At 35.6% G+C, this 21180-nt stretch overlaps 1 protein-coding gene across 1 annotated transcript; it reads right to left on the bottom strand.

Annotated features, from left to right (window-relative positions):
- Window positions 1-1338: 1338 nt before the first annotated feature.
- On the bottom strand, window positions 1339-17437 carry LOC102695309 (interleukin-18 receptor 1-like). The gene is made up of 11 exons (XM_015339006.2): window positions 16105-17437; window positions 14456-14520; window positions 12283-12535; window positions 11003-11177; window positions 9325-9472; window positions 8605-8673; window positions 6354-6483; window positions 4725-4870; window positions 2777-2935; window positions 2002-2154; window positions 1339-1716 (listed from the first exon to the last, which is right to left on the bottom strand). Exons 2-11 carry the CDS (start codon window positions 14502-14504, stop codon window positions 1373-1375), a joined length of 1626 nt encoding a protein of 541 aa, XP_015194492.1. The 5' UTR covers window positions 14505-14520; window positions 16105-17437; the 3' UTR covers window positions 1339-1372.
- Window positions 17438-21180: the final 3743 nt, after the last annotated feature.

Here is a 21180-nt window from a genome sequence, read left to right as displayed (position 1 = left end):
CGGTTCAGGACTACATCTCTAAACTGAAGACCTTCTGGAGGAAGGCCAAAGCCACCCTTCTTCGCACCTCAGCTCAGCGGAAGAAGGTGACTGATCGGCGCCGTCGTATCCCACCCAGACTTCGACGCGGTCAGTTTGTTTGGTTATCTACTCGTAACCTTCCTCTTAAGCAACCTTCTGGCAAGCTTGCTCCCAGGTACATTGGTCCTTTTCGTGTCCTCGCCAAGATCACCCCTGTGACTTACCGACTGGCCTTGCCTCCTACCCTTCGGATCCACCCTACTTTCCATGTTTCCCTCCTTAAACCCTTTCACAGATCCACCCTGTCTAAACCGCAAAAAAAAACCCCACCGCCTCGAGTGATTGATGGACTCCCTGCTTACACGGTCAATAAAATCCTGGATTCCCGATGGTCTCGTGGAGTCCTACAATATCTCGTCGATTGGGAAGGCTACGGTCCGGAGGAGCGCTCGTGGGTCTCGGAGAAGGATATTCTGGACCCCAACCTCATCCAAGACTTCCACCTTAACTTCCCGGATCGTCCCTTTAGGGCGTCAGGAGCCGCCCGTAGAGGGGGGGGTAATGTTACGAACCCTGCCTCCCGGCAACGGAGGAGGCAGAAGTAGGCGTAGCCCCTATCTGTCAGTTCACCTATCAGTTTTCCCATTCACCACCACACCCCCGTCTCATCCTACTTAAACACCTGTCCTTCCCTACCTCGTTGCTCAGTATTGGTTTTCCCTATCGAGCTTCCTAGTTGCGCTTCTTCTACTCTGTGTTTGTCTTGGATTTCGGCTTACGGTTTTTCCCTTTGGACTTCGGCTTTTCGGATCTCGGCTTGGATTGGTACTTTCGCTCTGTTTTGGATTACTGGCTACCTCTGGATTCTCGGATTGCTCTACGGACTATGACTTTGGATTACTCTTCGGCTTCGGTACACGTTCCCTTAGGATATCTTGCTTCCCCTGGACTCTCGGCTCGTTCCTACGATTACGGTTTGCTTTCGGATTACGACTTGGCTTTGTTTGCTCCTGCAAGTGGGTTCACTCACTCGTTCGGTCCCTATTACCGAACTCGTAACATGTAGCATGTTATTGTAACACATAATGAGGTAACATTTTATTTTCACATGAAAGCTATAATTTTATATGGTGTAGATTTTATTATAAATCCACGTTTCCCTGTTTCCATAATTATTTCCAGTACTTTAAACTTGAAGCAAATTTAAAGATACAGCCAGAAGTGTGTTATAATATTGTGCATATTAATAAACCTCATAGACTATAAGACAGTACAGTTCATAATGGTATTTGAGCAATAATTCCAGGGGGAAATAAATGTTTTCAAACCGTTCTATATTTTCCTGCTTTGTTCACACCATATTTACTTCTTCTGGACTGGACACAGTCCGCTTCTTTGCTGGCATCAAATACCGCAATTTCTTCCAAAACACTGATTCCAGCTCTTTCGACTTTCTGTCTTTCCATCTAACTGCTCCATTAGACTTCACAAGAAGCCTCAAAGGCTCCGGAAAAGAGTCCAGGTCTGCCTTTGGTTCACACTGAATTATGATGATCTGTATTTTCTTATCAACCAGAGCATTATGCAGACCAGTTACTAACTCATATTGACTTTCATGTGCTGGGTCATCCGCACTCGGTATCATTATCAACCTTCTGCTCTTGTCAATGTATTCCAGAATGGTGTCCGCAAAAGCTGAAAAATCAGGATGTGAAATGGTGATAAAAAGTTAGTACTTGGACCATGCTCTCTAAATAGTAAGAAGATATACTGGTGTGCAATTCCCAAATGCATTTGTGCATTTAAAACTAAGAGCAAGAGGCATTTCTCTACACTAAGGGAATTTCTAACAAGCTATACCACTCCAGAGTAGATGATACAGATGAGCAATTCACCAACTTTTATCCATATCCAGAAAAGTCAGGCCTAGTCATTACAATGTTAAATTACCTGATTTAGTTGTTTTACAAAGGGTCTTACCTCCTCCAGGAAGAACATCACGTTCATAAATGCAAAGCCGGTAGCCAAAGTGATGCTCCAGAATCTCTAATAAATTATTTCTTTCTTTTGGAATAAATGATTTTGAACTACTAGTCTTATAGTATGTGATATAGGCATCATATTCCTTGCCATCTGAAACAGAAGAAGATTTCAGAAAACCAGAAACTTTCATAAACTTATATATTTTCTATCATATCAGACTGAACTTGTTGCCCAACCTATGGAAGGCAAATCAACATCTTATTGTTAAATTAATGAGATGACTACACATTAGCCAGGATACAAGAAACTATTTTGAGAGAATGCAATGCTAAGCTCAACAGAGACATCAACATACAAGAATCCTCAGCTAGATCAAAAGCCAAAGACAAAGGCTTCCCCGAACTAAGTGAATGGATATACATATGCATGTATGGAAGCCTACATATGCAACAAGGGCATCAGTGATGCTGGAAAAATTAAAATAGTAGACAATAATTGCCAATTAGGAGTCCTAGTTCCATCTGGTAAAAACACCAAACAATATTTTAAAAAGTATGCGAAATGTAATTAAAAGACATTCTAAATGTATAAAGGGGTATAAAGTATAAATGGATCAGTATGGGAGTCTTACTGTAAAATCATATTTTTATTCCATTTGGCTACATTATCAGCTGTCATACAGTAGTTCTAGAAAAACAGAACAGAACAAAAGAAGAACAGAAAATGTGAAGAAACCACATAACTGAAAAAAAATAACACAGAACTGTCTTACCTCCAAGTGTGTCATCTTTACCAGTAAAATCTCTGAAGACCAGGGCAATGTAGATCTTAAGCTTGACATACAGAACTGTAACAGTAACTATTGTAACTGAAAACACTCCCAATACTCCAGACCACAGAAAAATAGATTGTGTTCCTTGAAGATTACTCTCTAGAAAACATGAAGGACAACAACATATAAAAGCATGAATTTGTTTTAGATGTCTATAATGTGACAAAATAATAAACTAGATTATATTTAATGATAATCAACAATTATGATAATCAATAACAGCCAATACATTCATAAAAAACTGTTTTATTCCTGTGCCCAACTATTTATCTTGCTTAAAAAATCTCTTCTACAAAAAAAAAACATAGGTAAGAATAGAATTGGTGCTTTTCTGAAGAGTTCTGTTTGTATGACCAGGCCTCTTAAGATAAGGATTGGTGAATGAAAAAAGGAACTGAATCCTAAGTCTTCAACAAATTAGACAGTAAGGGTAAGTGCATTCAAAATCCTCAAAATTACTGGCAAAGATAACACAAGGGATTTCTTGAAATTCAGCAGAGAAACAAAGGCAAGTAAAATAAAATTAAGAAGGATAAAAACAGGAGGCACTTCTTCAAACATTGAATTGCTGGGGTACACAAGAAATAACCTGCCTAGTAGTCAAGCTTCACAATTTGTGCCTCTTGAAGAAGTGACTGTTTATGAATATGTTACAGTGAATTAAGGTAGGTGGCTTAAATCGGTTTCCTTTTGTTTGTAACATTTCTTACATTCTTCAGTTGTAACTTTCAAAGTGGTTTTATTTACTGAGGATTGCTTTTGGGAGGACTGTAACAAAATCATAAACTAAGTACTACGAGCACAAAGAAAGATTATTTGACTATTTAAGACTATTGCTTGTCTTGAGGTACTAACGGTAGGGTGATAACTCCATATGCAGCATGGGTTTGTGAATAACTTCAAAATTCTAAGCAATACACCTTTGCTAAACAGAGGACTGCTGCTTCAGTACCCCTCATAGAAACAACAGTAGCTCTACCTCTAAAGAAAACAAGGTCATTGTTGTAAGAAAAATTAGTAGACCAGTAGGTGGCAGTCTTCCCTCTGGACTAAAATGCCCAAACCAAGTCTTCAGGTTGGTGATCAGGGCGCATTGTAGAGCAGGACATCAAAGTTGCTCACACCAAGTGTTCACTGATTTGTCATTAAGAGCCCATGGCACTGTTCATAAGTGCAGAGGTGTTAATTCCAGTATTAACCTAAAGTCCACCATGGGCTGACACTTTTTTTCTCGCTAAATTTCACCCTTATATTCTTATTTCTCCACCTAAAGTGTCATTTATTCATGTTTCTAGGTTATAGAGGCTGCTAAAGGTTACAGGTAGATGCACTTCAGAGTTACATAAAAGTACACTCCTACATCAGGATTCCTAAGGATGAAAAGTTTTATATAAATGCAAGCAATTATTAACTGTTATAAACAATAATTTCAAGATCATAAAGTACAATGTAAAGAGGTAGCTTTTTGTTCATTTACCTCCTTATTTTTCAGTTACCTTTATGATAAAAACACCACATAAACATTTTAATAATAATTTTATAATACCTAATTTACAATGGCTCCCAAAAAATATACTCTTGGAATTGTTGGCAGGTATAATGACATTGGTATGATAAGTTTAAAGTGCCATATATAACAGAAAAGCTAATAATAATGGGCCCATCTTATCCACGTAATAGTAGCTAGTTGATTTAAGGATCTCATCCAGCTGTTTATTGAAAGAAGCCAGGGTATCAAATTCAATTACATGGATGCACAGCTTATTAAATACTCCTATAGCGCAATCCATACTCCCATAACCCACTTCTGTATTTTATACATAAACTTAATATTACAGTACAGCCCAACCTGTATTTAAAGAAAAAATGTTTACAATTCAAGTCTTACCTTTTAGTTTAAAGGTTATAGATACATTTTTGTTTTTTAATCCACCATCTAGTTTGCAGACATATTTATTCATCATGTCCTCTTCAGTAAAATATTTAATCACTAAAGATGAAATCAGTTGAGTTTTCCCATCAATTATGTGTTCGCTGCAAACAGTACCAGAGCATTCAGTACTTTAAAATAGCCAATATAAAACAGGTATGTTGTTTTTAATGTGAATATGCATGTAGCACCAGCTGAGTAAGCCCCTCCTCCACAACTTTATCAAATCCAAATTTAAACATTCTTATTCAATCTGGATTATCTTTTATCTTTATTAGATCAATTGTCACTTTTCTACCTCTCATATCCTCCTGATATGAACTTTGTTCTGTAGGGTTCTGTGCACTTGTGTGTATTTATTTTATAATTCTAACTTGTTTGGAAACATCAGGAACCTTTGAATTTAGTTATCTTTGTGCTAACTCTACATTTTTCTTAAGTATTAAGTTAGTTCTCTGCAAAATGGCCAGGATGCAAGCCATTAGCAGCACTGAGACTTGAGCTCTCAAGTTGGCAGGTTCATGTGGCACCCAGCACAGAGAATGAACATGTTACAGCAGTAACAGCAGTGTGAAACTCAACAAGTAAAAAAGAAAAGGCCTTTGCTTAGACTGGAGTTCAACTTTGGCCTATATCATTAGCCAACACCCAAGCAGAGATGCTCAAACAGCTGGTTCTCTCTACTACATACAGCTTCACCATTTGCCACCCCATCTCAAGTATGACATATGACAGATGCTTATGACACATGGGTACTGTACGTACACAGGTCCTCATTCTTCTTGTACAGTACTAGAACCATGTCTTATGAATTTTTACATTTTCTCAAAGTTTAGCTGTAGAGAAAATCAGGAAATGTATAAATCCTAGTGTGTATATAAAAAAGTGAAGGGGAGAGAATTGTTTGCTCTTCATAAAAAATCAATGACACCCATCTCTTTTGTGATACATAATCTTAAATTCTTTCATCTTTCATTCCCTGATATTGCTTGTCTCTTGCTGTTACTGGTTGGTCTATTTAATTTATGACCTGTTATTTGAAACGCCTTTTGCTTCCTGGATGTGTTTTAAGTAATGGGGTGAGCCATTACTGCTACCAGTAAGCAACAGGCAGTGGTATGATATAGTGGATTCAAATCCCCAGTGTCCCCTTTAAGCAAGATCTCTTGACATTACTTTGGTAATATACAAGGCTGTAGGAATGGGTTTCAGCTTAAGTTGGTTGGAAAAAAAGTTTATCCCTGAATTAATTAGTTGTAATAATAATAATAATAATAATAATAATAATAATAATAATAATAAGACAGTACAAAATCCTTACAATATTTAATAATATGGAAGAAATTACAAAATGAAACATCAATAATGAATAGCAATTCAATGTATTCGATTTTCATACTTGTTTCTAGTAGACAGTTTCACTGTTTTTCATACATGTTTCACTTAGTAACCAATAACAGACATTTAACATTCTTATTAGAAAACCAGTCTATGAAAATTTAAATAAAACTGTATGCACATGATCAAATCTCAAGTGAAGGGGAACTGTAGATTTTAGAAACTAAAACATAAAGAGTAAGTTCTTACCTGGAGCCATTAGTACAGACACGTACTCCATTATTGCACTGTTCTACAGGATCTGTGTCATTTAACCAGTACAAAACGATAAAATCATTATCTTTATAAACTGCTTTGCAGGTGATTACTTGTGATATACCTAAAAATAAAATGAAATCAATTGTCAATATATTAAAGACAAAAAAATGTTTTTATTGTGTTTTTGGAGACTGACTTGGAATCTGAAATTTATATAATTTCAATGTTTTTAGTTCACTGAATAAACTGTGATGTACTGCATGCATACAGGGCTGGCATCAGGTTGTGTATGGTGGATGCAACTCCATACAGGCCTAGGTTTGTTAGGGTCGCATTTGCTTAGAAATGTACAGTACACTGGCCAACTGGAAAGCATGTCTCCTGGAAAGCAAGTATATATATGATTCACCGCTTCCCCCCGCGAAAATAAAACGAACTCAAGGGGCTTAGATAGCCTTATAGAATAAATAACAACTGTCCTTGTTTAATACTCCCCAAATACTTTGTCAGTGATAGAAAATAGCCAACGTTTTGAACTGAAATTTAGCTTAAATGTATCACAAAATGACGGTCTACTATTTAATTAGATTGTACCACCTGGGTTTTGGTTAAGATCTATTGCCCCACTGGCCATGGAAATTGGTGATGGAGGTGATTTTATTGTGTTGTATGACCTCATCTTCTATTTAAAATCAATTTCTACTGTATACCATAATATACACCATTTGAGTATTTGATTTTAAAATTCTCTCAGGCTATGGTTTTCATTGAATTTATTATCTTCTGAAATAAGGATTGCCATTTTAGGTGAATTTGGTGAATTTCTGTCCATGACACTATGGAACATCAGGCACAGATATTCAGAAGCATCTTAATGCATAGTCTTGATACCTGGTGGCCTTTAAATAATATGGTCTCTCTCCAGTATTTGCCATTCACCACAGTATGCTGATAAGGTCTACTCTGTGAAGGTAGTTTTAAATAAACTGGAGCCAGGTGATACATTTTTGGTTTGAGTGAACATTACATCATTAGTCATGTAAGAAGTACTTTGCTGCATATACTGCAAGTTCTAACTGGCCTATCACATTACTTCACTTAATTTAACAGCTTTATGGATACTTTTTACAGCTAAGAATGATAACATCCCTTACCACACTCTCACACTTTCCCACACAGCTAAGAGCACAGCCACTTAACATGCCTGATTTTGGTGGTTAAGCCCTCCTTTGCACTTTGCACAACTTATTACAACTCCCAAAACTTGCCGAGTTGTTATTGCTTATGAAGCATTATGAAACACCTCCTGTTTCTTAGGTCTTATTCCATTTGTTTTATTGTTCCTGTTTTTCTTCCCCTTGGTGTTCAATATAATCCACCCATTTTCTGGACTGTTTCATCCACTTGGAGGTCGCAGGGGAGCCAGAGCCTCTCCTGGCAAGCAACCAGCATAAAGCATATACTGTACACAGACACAATCAAAGACACACATATCAGGGTCAATTTCCCTAGAAGCCAATTTACCTCCCAGAATGTCTTTGGACTGTGGAAGGAAACTGAAGCTCTTGGCAAATCTCATGCAAACATGGGAAAAACACAGAAATTCCACAGAGACAGCACCACAGGTCTGGACTTGTACCCAGGGCCCCAATGCTGAGAGGCAGCAATGCTAAGCACTGCATCACCATCCCACCATATAATAAGTCCCTGAACTGTGAGCTAGCTTTAAAAAAGCTGCAGTTTTTTTTGCGTGGATCACACTTCCAAGTCTCAGAAAGGATTTTGTGCTTACATGAATTACAGCAGTTTAGAATATTCAGCCTTCTTGGCTGAAAATTGAATTCAGGAGAAATGCTGAAACATTTTCTGTTGTTTAAGGGACCAACGTTTTTACGGGTGTGGTAGATTCATATTGTACTAGTTAACATCACACACAACTAAAAACATTATTAATCTTGGGGTTGCTAAAAGATTAATTAAAATAACATGTTGTGCACCATAAGGAATATGTCTGTCAACCTGTGCCCAGACATTTGTATGCTGGAGTTCAAGATAATGGTGTACACACCAGTGGCAGGTGCTGTACTGTATGTGATCAACACCACACATGACTTTAAATCATGAAATCCCCATGTGAATCTTGCTCACAAGTCATTAAATTATGGCACAACCAAAACCAAAAAATAATTTATCATATCATATTGAACATGTGTGTGAATTACATTGATTGCTAGCAACTTACCCAATTCAACTTCAATTGCATCATTTTCTCTGGGGTAAATAATCTGGGGTTCCAGAGTGTCAGAAATCTCTAAATTAAAATGATACCAATTAGAATTATTTATTTAAAATAATTAAACACTATGATTTGAATTACACCTTTGCTGAATTAAACAATACAATTTCTATGCAATGTAGTGCCTGATTGCAGGCTAAGTCTTGGTTGTCATGTGAGTACTGGAGGAATACAGACAGTTCAGAAATAGTTTTGTCTTGTTTAGCAGTTGCACCATAAAGTAGACTGTTCTAGTTTTGCCAGTTACTGTTTATAGATTTGCAGAAGCTATACTGGTAGTAACCCTGTGATCGATTAGCATTTTATCCGGGGGAATCACACACTCTCAATTTGCTTAATATACAGTATGAATATTCATATACAGTATGAATCAGAATAAGGCTTCAGACTGATGGGTCCACGTATGGATATCATTGATTTTAACATTGCTATTAGTTCTATTTTGCACCGAAATCCCATTAATCACAAATTGGTTATATTGGTAATAGTGACTGTTGAATTACTGTGTTTGCTCTTTCAAGTGTACAGTAGTTTGAAGATTCATTGTCTATACACAGATTTTTTAGTTCCTCATAGATATTGATCACATTATAATACAGTTTAAATCCATACTTACAGAACAGAACTGTAGTGCTAAAATAAATCAAATACTAAAATGTACATTACCATTTACAATCAGCTTTGTGAATTCTGAGAAATTGTATTGTTTGCCTCCATACTCATAAGTTTGAATGCAGGTGTATATTCCTGCATCACTTTGTGTTAGACTGGAAAAATGTATCTCATTTGAAGAGATAATTTTCTTCTCACAATCCTAAGAAAGAAGAAAAGAACAATAAAATACTTGTATAAATGTAATAATGTGCTAAATTAAGTAATGTTTTGATACATCATTGAAGGAGAAAATACTCCTTCAGAGTAAAATACTACTACAGAGAATGCATACTGTACCGAGAAGACGTTTTAAGACTTTAAGCTGTTTTAGACTTTAAGCATCGATCATAATGAAAGTATGTATAAAAGGCCATTAAAATGTAACAAAAAATATACTATACATTTGGACTATGTAATTATCAAAATGACCCAACAGTAAATATTCTTGTGTGAATAAATATGTGAAACCTCACATTCAGCAACTGATGGCATCTGATTGAGCAAGAATGACTTCCCTTAGAAGTTTCCTGTAACTGTTTATCATTCTCGCTTTTAGGAATTTCCATTTTTTAGGAACTATTCCTCATAGAATTGCTTCAAGTTAGTGACATTTGAGGGTTTCATTGCATGAACAACCCAAACTTCTTACTCTCCAGCCATTCTGGAACTTCTCCTCCAGAATTTGCTGATATAATGCTAGATTCATGGTTCAAGTTCAGCTTTTGACTCATTTGACCAGAGAACACTCATCCATTAGTTAAGAGTACTCTTTGGCAAACTTCAGACATGTGACAATGTTTTTTTAGAACAAAATTATTTATCTCTAGCTATCCTCCCATGAAAACCAGTTCCATTCTGTCTATTACTGATGGTTGAGGTATGAACAGGAATATTTTCCAGGTTTGCTCTTTATGAAATTTGGGCAGGATGGCAGGATGACTATGTAGCGTCACTATGGTCTTTTCCATTTGTTGACTGTTTGACAATGAACTCTCAACTACTCTTTTACAGAGGAAATCTTTGAAAGCTCATGTGATTGTGGTATGGCTTGTTTCCACTAACCTGTATAGTGAACACAAAACTCAAAATGTTGGAAAAACTCAGCCCTTGTTTACTGTTATCCAATTATTTGATCATCTGGTTCAAATTACCATGTTAATTGTGCCAAATAAACTAGGGGTTCACTTATTCCACATGAATTGATTCTTAATTATTCATTTGGCTTCTACTTCACACTTCTCAGCAACATATGTATATTGTATATTTGAAAATAAGATAAATTGTACTAATACACAACATTCATATTCATTTATATACTAATGTACAAAATTTGATAGTTTTTTACTATTAGTTAAAAATATATAAGCACTCCTGTAATGCTCAGGAGAGAACAGGACAAGTAGACATGCTCATGCAACAGGCCCCCTGACACATTGCGAGCCTTCTATGCAAGCAGAAGGAACCACAGAAGCTGCTCCTTCTATTTGTTTTCATAAACCACAGTCTGAAAAAATATGGAATGTTATTAAACTTAAGTTTTAGTTACACTGTGAAATGACTGATTACTTGCTAAAAACATTTTATTCAGTAATTAAATTACTTCCAAAACTAATTCTACAGATCTGTACCAGTTTTCATTGCAGAAGCTTTTGCTAGAGATTTTAATCCTGTGGCAGTTAAAATACAGTACCTTCAGCCATGTAATCCATGGGTTACGGAGAGGAATATCCTTCTTCTTTTTACAAGGCAGAGTGACTGAATTCTCAACTAAGCCATTTACTGGATTTAAGTACTCCTCCATGAAGCACTTTCCTCTGTATACTGTTAGATTATACTGATTGGATGCGATGACACTGGTTTCATTTCTGCAGTGTTAAACACACATGAGAACATACTTTCACATACTGTACATATACAATTAAAAAGAAACATGTGAAAGCTACCTATATGCCAATATTATTGCATTGAGATCTTGAAGGAACAAATTTGGATCTTAATTATTTTAAAACTTTTCACCTGTTCTTTTAGCCAGCACCGATCTCTAGATTTTGACATACAATCTTGTTGTCTTTATTTGATTCTTTTATTTTAAGATTACAATGCAATTAAATATAAGATGAACATAAAACACTTTGTGACTAGTGTCATGGTAGCTATTTTAAGTTCAATACTCTATATTTTGAGTATAGTCAGTAATTGTTTCAATACTCAACATGACATTTTGTTGTTATGAACTTTGAAACTGGAAAAATATTAGTCTGTTTGAATTCCTGGGATAATAATTTATGTATAGATATGTAACCCTATGGTTTATCTACAACAATGTGTTTTGCTTCTCTTGAGTCTACTCAGACTATAACCACAAATCCAATCATCCATCTCTCTGGCTCAGAATGGTACTTGTTGTCTAACTTAACCACACACAATGATAAGTATCTCTTGTCAAAGTTATTATTCTACTACAAACTAATTCTGCTTCTGCTTAAAGCATCTGGATTTGTAATTTCTGCTTCACTATGTGATGTTTATACGCTATACACAGTTTATTAGACTGTTCTACTTATCATTGTACCGATGTATAATTACACTGCTTAACATTTTATACTTATCTAGAATTTGATATAATTCATTCCATTATAGACACTTACAGACATAAAGTAAGTATTATCCACCCCACTCCCACCACACACTGACTCAAGCACAAAACTATTTATTAAGAATTATAAATGTTTTTTGGTCAACTTATATTTCAGCAATACCTCTTCTGAGCTCATGAAACATAAATTAATTTGGTAAATGACAATTAAAATTAACATCAAAGACAGAATGCTAAAAAATAAATCTGTAAAATGTAATTTTATTATTTACTATAGTTAATCTTGGGTAAAGGCTTTGGTGAAATATGTGAATAAATATGGGTTAATACTGATTATGAACAAGATATTGTTAACATCACCATTTATTACATACCGCAGGGTACATTGGTAGATCCCGCTGTTGTTTAACATGACACCCAACAATATGAGATTTGTCCCAGAAAAGATCATTGATTCTCTCTGCTCTGGTTTCAGCTCCATAAAACCACTTGAGGAGCTGAGACTCCAGTCTTGTTTAGAGCTATTACCATTCCATTTCACAGTAGAACTGCATGTCAGAATTGCAAGTTCACCTTCAGGAACAAACATATTCTTTATGGAACAGGGAGAGTAGCTACACACATTCTCTGAAAAAAAAAACACATAATATATAGTTAAAAGTGTTTTCATTTTTTTTTCAATTGAGAATTACTAATTAATTTAGTTCTAGCCACACAATTTAGGATAGCCATTTGTGTATTTATCAAGTTTTGGCTCATAGCTACGAACACCATGACTGCAGACAAGGGAGAATGCGAAAGCAGCAAGATGGACTGATCACCCACCTTTGAAGTATTTCTTGCAACATACAATAGAAATACAGCCTATACCCATTTAGCGCCTATTGAAAGGCACTTCCCCTCAAACAGCAAAACATACTGTACATACAGGTATCCAAGAGTCTACAGGGGTGAGAAGTGTGGTTGACTAATCCATCCTTATCCTTAATGGCACTCAGCCATTTGTGCGCTGCTGCTTAGGATATCCTGGACCTGGAATTTTTTATTTTGACATTCAATGAATTACCGTGAAACATTTGTGTGAAATGTGTGAAACATTTAAAATATAAAAAACTAGTTGCTGCATAGTGGTACAAGAAAATCTACCATGCAACATCTGCAATTTAACATTAGCAAATTCTCTTATTTGCACTGGGATTAATTTTTTTGCACAATTTTTCAAATGATCTGTGCAGCAGACTAGGGTTGTGAGATGTATCTAGTAGTGAGTGAGCCTCTCCTTGTCCCCTGTGCAATTTCAGCATGGTCTTGTTTTTGTATGATAAAGAACACTGTTGATTTTGTATCAGCAGCATGGGGAATGACACGCTGAAGACAACTTTACAGGCACACTGACTATTTTATTGCCCTTTTAATTATTGGGGCATGCTAATCACGAATCAGGGGAACAGCTGGGAAGCTAGAGAATGAAAGTGCAGGCATCTCCTGGAAATAGAGGAGGAATTAATGTTGTTTATCTTAGTTGTTAACAATAATTTTGTGATTACTCTCATTTTAATTAATCAATGTTATTGTAATTAACTTAAAACCAATGGATTAGCACCATAATTACCATATAAGGGAGGCTTACTGTATGTATGTCTTTCTACATACTACTGTATATACTATAGAACATCATGCAATGGTACAGGGGTGGACTTACGGTATGTGAATTTGGCTATTTGCAAGAGTTCTCTGTACCGAATACATGTAACTGTTAACATCTTACTGTACTTTAGAACTAGTTGAAATATTGAAACTATGAAAAGATATTCGATTTTTATACCACTTAGCTATATTGGCTGTTCAAATACTGACATTATTGTTAAGAAAACAGAATCAGGTAGCATTGTAGTCAAAACTGCTACTGTTGTGGATTCAGATTAGGGTGCTTTCAATGTGGATATTGCATCTCTTCATTTCTCTGTAGGTGTTCTCAGGGTACACAAGTTTTCCTTTCCTTCCAATGCAAGAAGTCCTGTCTGATGCGTTAATTGGTATCTCTAGATTTTCTCTGTGTGAAGGAGAACTTCAGTTCTGTACGCAGTCCTGCCTTGGACCTTGTACTTCCAGGATACTTTATTTTGTCCTTACCAGGAATATTCACTTTACAGAAAATGAACAGATGGAAACAAAATCTTAAATTAATAATTGTCAGCTGACATGAATTAAGTCTGTTCTTTAAGTGGCATGTGCTTTTCTTACCTGCCAAATTGCAACTCTACAGTGGTTTGATGAAAATGACTGTACAGTAGTTTGGTGAAAAGAATAGAAAACAGGCATATACTGTATATAAAATGTTTAAATAATGGCTTGTAAACTAACACAGCATAAACTTTTCAGTTAAGTCACAATTTAGCCATAGTTGCAAAGTCCATTGGTGCTGTCAGGTGAACATAATGATCTCATTTTATAAAATTATAAACTGCAGGCTAATACATTACTTAGTGATTTACAATCAAAGCAAAATACATTTTTACCAAGAATGAGCAAAATACATTTTTTTACCTTTCAATACTGCCAACAGCAACATTGACAAGAGGACCTTTGTCTGCATGTTCAGCAGTCAATGCCTTGGAAGAGAAAAATCAATCAAAAGTGTCATTAGGTTCATATTAGAAGGTCACTTCATGTGAAGTAGCCCACCTGAATTTATGGTCAGTTCTGAGAGGAGACCTGAGTCCCAGGGAGCTCTGAGACCATACTGTAACGCTTACGGCCGACAAGCACTGTGTGTAAGAGCCGGCGTACCAGAGCGGGTGACGTCACCGCCCTTCCCTGTGATAGCAGGACCACAGCTACTGGGCTGTGGAGAGATCTCTCTTTAGCTCACGGGGCTGGGTCGCTGCAGAGAGACGCGGAAGTCCCGGGTTCGAGCCCCGGACGGTGCAGGGGCCGACCTAATGCGGCAAGGGCGCCCGCCTGAGCCCCCGTTGCGTTACAATACTTTAATTAAAGTGCTTGCACCCGTTCACTGTTCGGCTGAATAGAGTAAAATGTAAAATACTGTGTGTCGGAACATTTTTTAATTGTAGTGGCTTATTTAGTTACACCTCCTTTCCATTTTGCCATTGGGTGAGAACGATACAATATCCTGGACATCTGCCCATGCATCCATATCTAATTTCTCACAAATTTCTGCAGCTGCTCCTAGAATGAAATTGAACTGTAATAGTGACCAGGCTATCAGCCAAATGTGAAACATCTGGACTGTATTTGAAGCATCAGATCTCATCAATCTGACTATATTGGACATTTTCTTTCTACAGTAGATGCTGCAAATTAAATTTCAGGTCAAATTAAAAACATGAATTACAATAAACAGTAATAACTAAAACATCAAAAATATTAAACTGGGAATTCAGAATCTTTTCAAAGGCATTCCTATAAATATACCAACAGATTCAAGATATACGCTATATACAGAATATATTCCTTATGAATATTGTATATTAACACATTTTGTAAGATTTTCCAAGGACTTCCCTTTAGTTTACACTGCTTGGGTTCATTTTATTTAGTTTGTTTCACAAAAGGGTCTTTAGAAAATAATTGTATAATGTTAGAATTATTATTTGTTTATAAATTCCAGCTTGAAAAAACTAAGTTTTAAAAAACCTAAAAACACCTTAATTGGAAAATCTTCCTTTAAGCTTCTCTGCTCTGCCTATGATGATTCTAACTCTGTCTAAATTAAGAAGCTTAAGACGCACACAAAGTTTAAGAATTATTTTATGGTGAGGGTCCCGGGTAAGGGTTATCTGATTAGTAATTTACACATTCGTTTTACTTTAAATAGGCATAATCCTCCCTCTCTCATAACATTTAAAATACTTATTTTAATTAGTAGCGTTTCTGTGAACCTTGATCAAGCCTTTCTAGTTACAACAGTAGGACCGAAAAGAAAAGGATACATTTCAAAGTTAAATTTACTACCGCACTGCCGCGAATTAAAAAAAACAAAACAAAACTTTCTGCATTATGTACAGAAATACCAACATAAAGTGAAAGAATGTGTAACCTGTTCTCACAATGACAACCAAAAACATTTCATGTAAAATGAACGAAAGAACAAACCATGTGTGGTCCCTTGACTTCACATGGCAGGAAAAGCACACTGAACAAATTCGATAAAGAGTCCTAAATTCATACTGTACCTCCACACCGCCGCTTCACTCTCAGAAGAATACGCTGACAATTAAAATGCCGGAGTGATATTTTTCTTGTACCAAGTGAAACTGGCGTTTCTGTTCTCAGAACTTGTTCTGATCTGAATACGTCTGAAGTTTCTAATCGTGGAGAACAAACGTTAAAAAATGAAAACAAAAAGGGGAAACCATCCTTTCGTTTTCTTTGTGTGGTCTTCAAATATGTTAAATATTATTGGAAATTACAAAAATGAAGTCACTGCTAACGTAGTTCAAAGTAAAATCAGGGAATAAGAATTCTGTATTATTAAAAAATCTTCTGCATGGCTCTTAGTTTTTTAGTGCGATTTGGACACCCACTCACAAATTCAGCAGTGGGAACTTGGGGAAGTGGAATTACAGTGTTCCTTGTGAATTGCTCATGCGTGCTATTAGTGCACATGCATGAGAAAAAAGACGCTGAATACAGCTTCACAGAAAAATGTTTTTACACATCTTCAACAGCACTTATAAAATAAACCTTTTTTGATGGAAAAGTGCTTTTTTACAATACCAAATCACATAATAAAACATTTACTGTAACACTTTTGTAAGTACTAATTGCAATTCCTTTTCACCTTCAAACAATAACCCCCAAATCAAGATCACCCCAACACACTCAATCACTACTTACAGAAAATACAGGAATACATGCAAATGGATGTGCAAAGCTATCATCATTGAGACTGTATATGAATAATGCTTTAGCTACAGTAACTACAGAACCAAAAATCACATTTGCTAAGGTGGAAGCAGACTAGTGATCTAGAGTCTCCTGACCACTTTGATATGTCATTTTATTGGGGATGCAGGTAATGATCTTTTGCTATGGTTTGCTATCCTTTTTGTCTGAACGAACCCATTGCCTCATTTTGAACGAACCCCTCAGCCCCATTGAAGCTGGTGTGAAGCCATAAGTGAGAGCACAAAAACAATGAGGCTTGCTTCCTTAGTTATTTTTGTGCTATCACTTATGGCTTCACACCAGGTTCACTGGGACTATAACATCTCAGTAATTTGAATGGTAAGGTGGTACCCCAAGTTAAAATCTACTGTACCTAGAGAGCAGAGGCCAATATACTTGTGATGTCTCTTGATCTCACATCCTTATGATGAGTTGGCTTTGTAAGGCATTTTGATTAGTAAGGATGTTCTACCAAAATATTTTTTTAATCTTTTTCTCCTAGCTCAGCACATTGGACACATAGAACATTTCAGTTTTGTGCTGACCAGTACTTGAAATTAGGAAGTTTTATGATAGGATGATGCAATACCATTTTTTTACACTTTACAAAGGCAAATACTTTACAAGCATTGATTAAATACAATTACGCCACCTTTTGGCAATGCAATTGTAATGTACACTCACAAGTTGACTAAACAGAGTGGCAGAAAGAAAACAAATACTATTCAAAGTACTGGGAACAGGATGCTTTTGTATAAGCTCTACATCTGGGGAATGTTCTGAATTCTGTTGCTCAGGTATTCACCATTAGCACCTCTTCTACCATAACCAATACATTTTGAATTAACATATTGAGAAGGATTCATTGGGATTCCTGGGTGGCTTAACCAACAAAAGTGGTTGATTGGTTGATCTCTATTGCCTACTCTTGGTCATGTGCCTAGCTGACATTGCCTAGCTTCTCCCAGGCAATGGCCCAAAAATGGCTCCGTAGGCTGCCAAAGTAAGCTTGGTATTAGTCAGGCAGGACTCTCTAATCTCTCCATCATACAGCCACTCCTGTGACTTTCTAGGTTCTTGGAGGCTTTTAGATAGTGAGACACCACAATTCTACAGTATATTTATTCTCCTGTCTGGTGTTGTGGAGCTTAAAACGTGTTAAATGGCTCTGTAGGTGTGGATGTCCACATTTCTTATTCTCTCCCAAACAAGTTCAGAAGTAATTGCCAGAGAAACAAGTTTTAAAACAGTAGTCTGAAATTGGGTGGGTATGTAATAAAAGTTCTTAAAAGACTATGATAGCTTTCACATTTTATAAGGATATTGTGTGAATAGCATATGCTTATGATAATATTACAGAAATTCACAAAAAATATTATTATCAAAATCATGTTTTTTACATCTTCAATCCATTTTAAATTTCCAAGAAGTGTTATTCATTGTTTTACATTGGCATCACAAACAGGATACTAAATTAGGGTAAGTACCTCAAATCTGTTGTTTGTTTTTGTTTCATCCTTCTAATTATCAAATCAAAGTTCTTTTTTATTAGCATAAGCAATGTTTAACACTTTTCTGACTGATTGTCTTACTCTGAATGATTCTAAATGAAATAATAGCCGTTTTCCCAACAATAAATCTAGCCTACAATAAAACTAGATTAAAATTTGAGAGAACTCTCTCCACGAGGTATGGTTGAATGATGTTAAAAGCTGATTTATTTAAAGAGTCATCTATAAATAAAAGCCTGGTATGTTTCTTGGGACTATCTAGTTATGTATATAAGAAATTTAATAATGTGACGGTATCATCCTCAAGTCCTCTTTTAGCCCTGTAGGCACATTGCATTAGATCTAGTAGGTGCTCTACCTGGTAAAGCATATGCTTTTTAACAATTTTCTCAAATTACATAATTTCTAAAGAAATTATGTAAGAGAGAAGCTCACCGATTCCACCTAGGATTAATTTGAAACACATTGCATTTCTAGAAAACAAAAGTCAAGGACCTGATAACATCATTAGGCAGTTATAGAGCTCATGTGCTTAGCACCTCAGTACTACAGTATATTTAGCTATTTTGAAACTGAAATCTCTGAATCAGCAGAAGGTGCCCAAAATTTGAAAACACATGATAACCGTACCAGTTGCAGAACACAATGCCCAAAAAAGACAATAAAAAGACATCTAACTGGTATCTCACTGTTCTGAGATAATTTATTGTCTTTTTTGTGTTCTGCAACTGGTACGGTTATCATGTGTTTTCAAATTTTGGGCACCTTCTGCTGATTCAGAGATTTCAGTTTCAAAATAGCTAAATATACTGTAGTACTGAGGTGCTAAGCACATGAGCTTTATAACTGCCTAATGATGTTATCAGGTCCTTGACTTTTGTTTTCTAGAAATGCAATGTGTTTCAAATTAATCCTAGGTGGAATCGGTGAGCTTCTCTCTAAGCCACCTAATTTCTCCACAGAAGTTATACTTGTCAAATCTAAGGTAAAAACTATTCCCCTTCCACTTCCAGCCACGAACCCATTCTGGATGCCATTCTGAAAATTCGTAGGCTGACAAATGTACAAATTATGCAACTAGACAGTTTTTTGCATGGCATTATTCAGAACAATGCATTATCCTAACATTTCCTCCCTGGTGACATCACAGTCTTTTTTAGGAATGATGTTAATCAAATGCAATGCTTTGTAGCTAATCAGGACACAAACATGGACAGATTAAAACATTATTTTAATACTGACATTAGGGAAAAGGAACAGCAAACAGGAACATTAACTATAGACAAACTAGCAAAGTCGCTTCCCCATTGTTGATAAAGTGAATACTGCAATTAACAAGGTTAAAATTCAAGAGTAAGGAAAAACTATACTGTACATAGATGGTTCCATACAATTGAAACAAAAATTGTTAAGTAACTGTTACTACTCTTGTTCTTTAGGTAAATCACCTTGAAGACCTTTATTATACGTTCTACTCTTAACATGGTTCCCTATTGATGCTGACCATGCAGAAGTGACATGTAGGTATCCTGGAGAAACTTTCATCCTGACTGGTTGTTGTGAAAGCATGTTTACATTAGCAGGTTTCCAGTGCATGTTTGGAAAAATCTGTGGTACACCTGTTCCTGATACTACTTGTAAGCAATTGGTTAAACCATTTGAAACAGTGATTATATTTGACTTATATTTGTCTCATCCTATAAATACACAGAATGCTTCTCATAGTGGCAACTTTGTCAATATTGCTAACATTTGCTTAATGATTGAGGTTATTACTGTTGGAAAAACTGGAAGTATAAAAATAGAAAATTGCACACATCAAAACTGTATAAAGCCTATAGTGGCACATCCCATTACCTTGTCCAATGAATTTGAATATCCGTTGACTCCACCAGGACCAAGGAACAGACTTAGACTTCATCAACTTTAAGAAAACATTACTTCCAAAAGACATCCTCACACCAGTTCCAGTAATTGTGAACATAAGTACATAATTAAACATGAAAGATTTGTATCAGAATTCATGGTGGAGCTGTTGTAATCATTGCTAAAAAAGATGCTAAATGTTTTTTTAGCACATTCTGTGTCATATGAAACTTCATAGTTTGCAGTAATTAAACTTTCTTTTTGTATAATTACAAAGTTTAATTTAGAATGTTTTACTGGTACTGGCTTGGGCCTCTGTCTTCATTAGAAATGAGTAAAATTATTCTTACAATGTTGATAAGATAGTAAAACAAAAACAAACAAACAAACAAACAACAACAACACCATCAAATAATAATAATAATAATAATAATAATAATAATAATAATAATAATATATTGTAAAAACAAGCAACAATTGTGAGTTTGTGATAGCCTCATAAAAACACAACCTAAACATCAAAACCTAAACATCATAATTTTCATAAGAACCAGCTACTATACATCTAAAAAATGAGTTGAACTTTAAAAATAAATGACATACTGTATGTATTATGTCCATGTGGGCAGAGATGATGTGGATCTAGTCAAATAAATATTTCAGATGGTGGCTGTTTTCGAGACATAATGCATAATGTTGTAGAACAATCTAAGATTAAGTCTAGCTGGGAACTTTTCTAGCTGCAAAATGTCCTTAAACTTTATAACTAAGCTTGCTGCAATTGAGTATAAGGAATTATCCATGATATTAATATGAATTTATTTTTCACTTCAGTTAGACTTTAATTTTTTTCCATTATAAAGAAAAGGATCTACAGTATGGTATTTTCAGTTCTAAAATCTGGGGGAGTCCTGAAAACACATAGGACCAGAATTTGGCAATCTTCATTTGCTATTAAACTGTTTTAATTAATATTAATAATTC

Source organism: Lepisosteus oculatus, chromosome 13 (assembly GCF_040954835.1).
Source record: "Lepisosteus oculatus isolate fLepOcu1 chromosome 13, fLepOcu1.hap2, whole genome shotgun sequence".
Lineage (NCBI taxonomy): Eukaryota > Metazoa > Chordata > Actinopteri > Semionotiformes > Lepisosteidae > Lepisosteus > Lepisosteus oculatus.
Note: the sequence above shows the minus strand (reverse complement) of the source record. Positions and strands in the feature narration are given on the sequence as shown.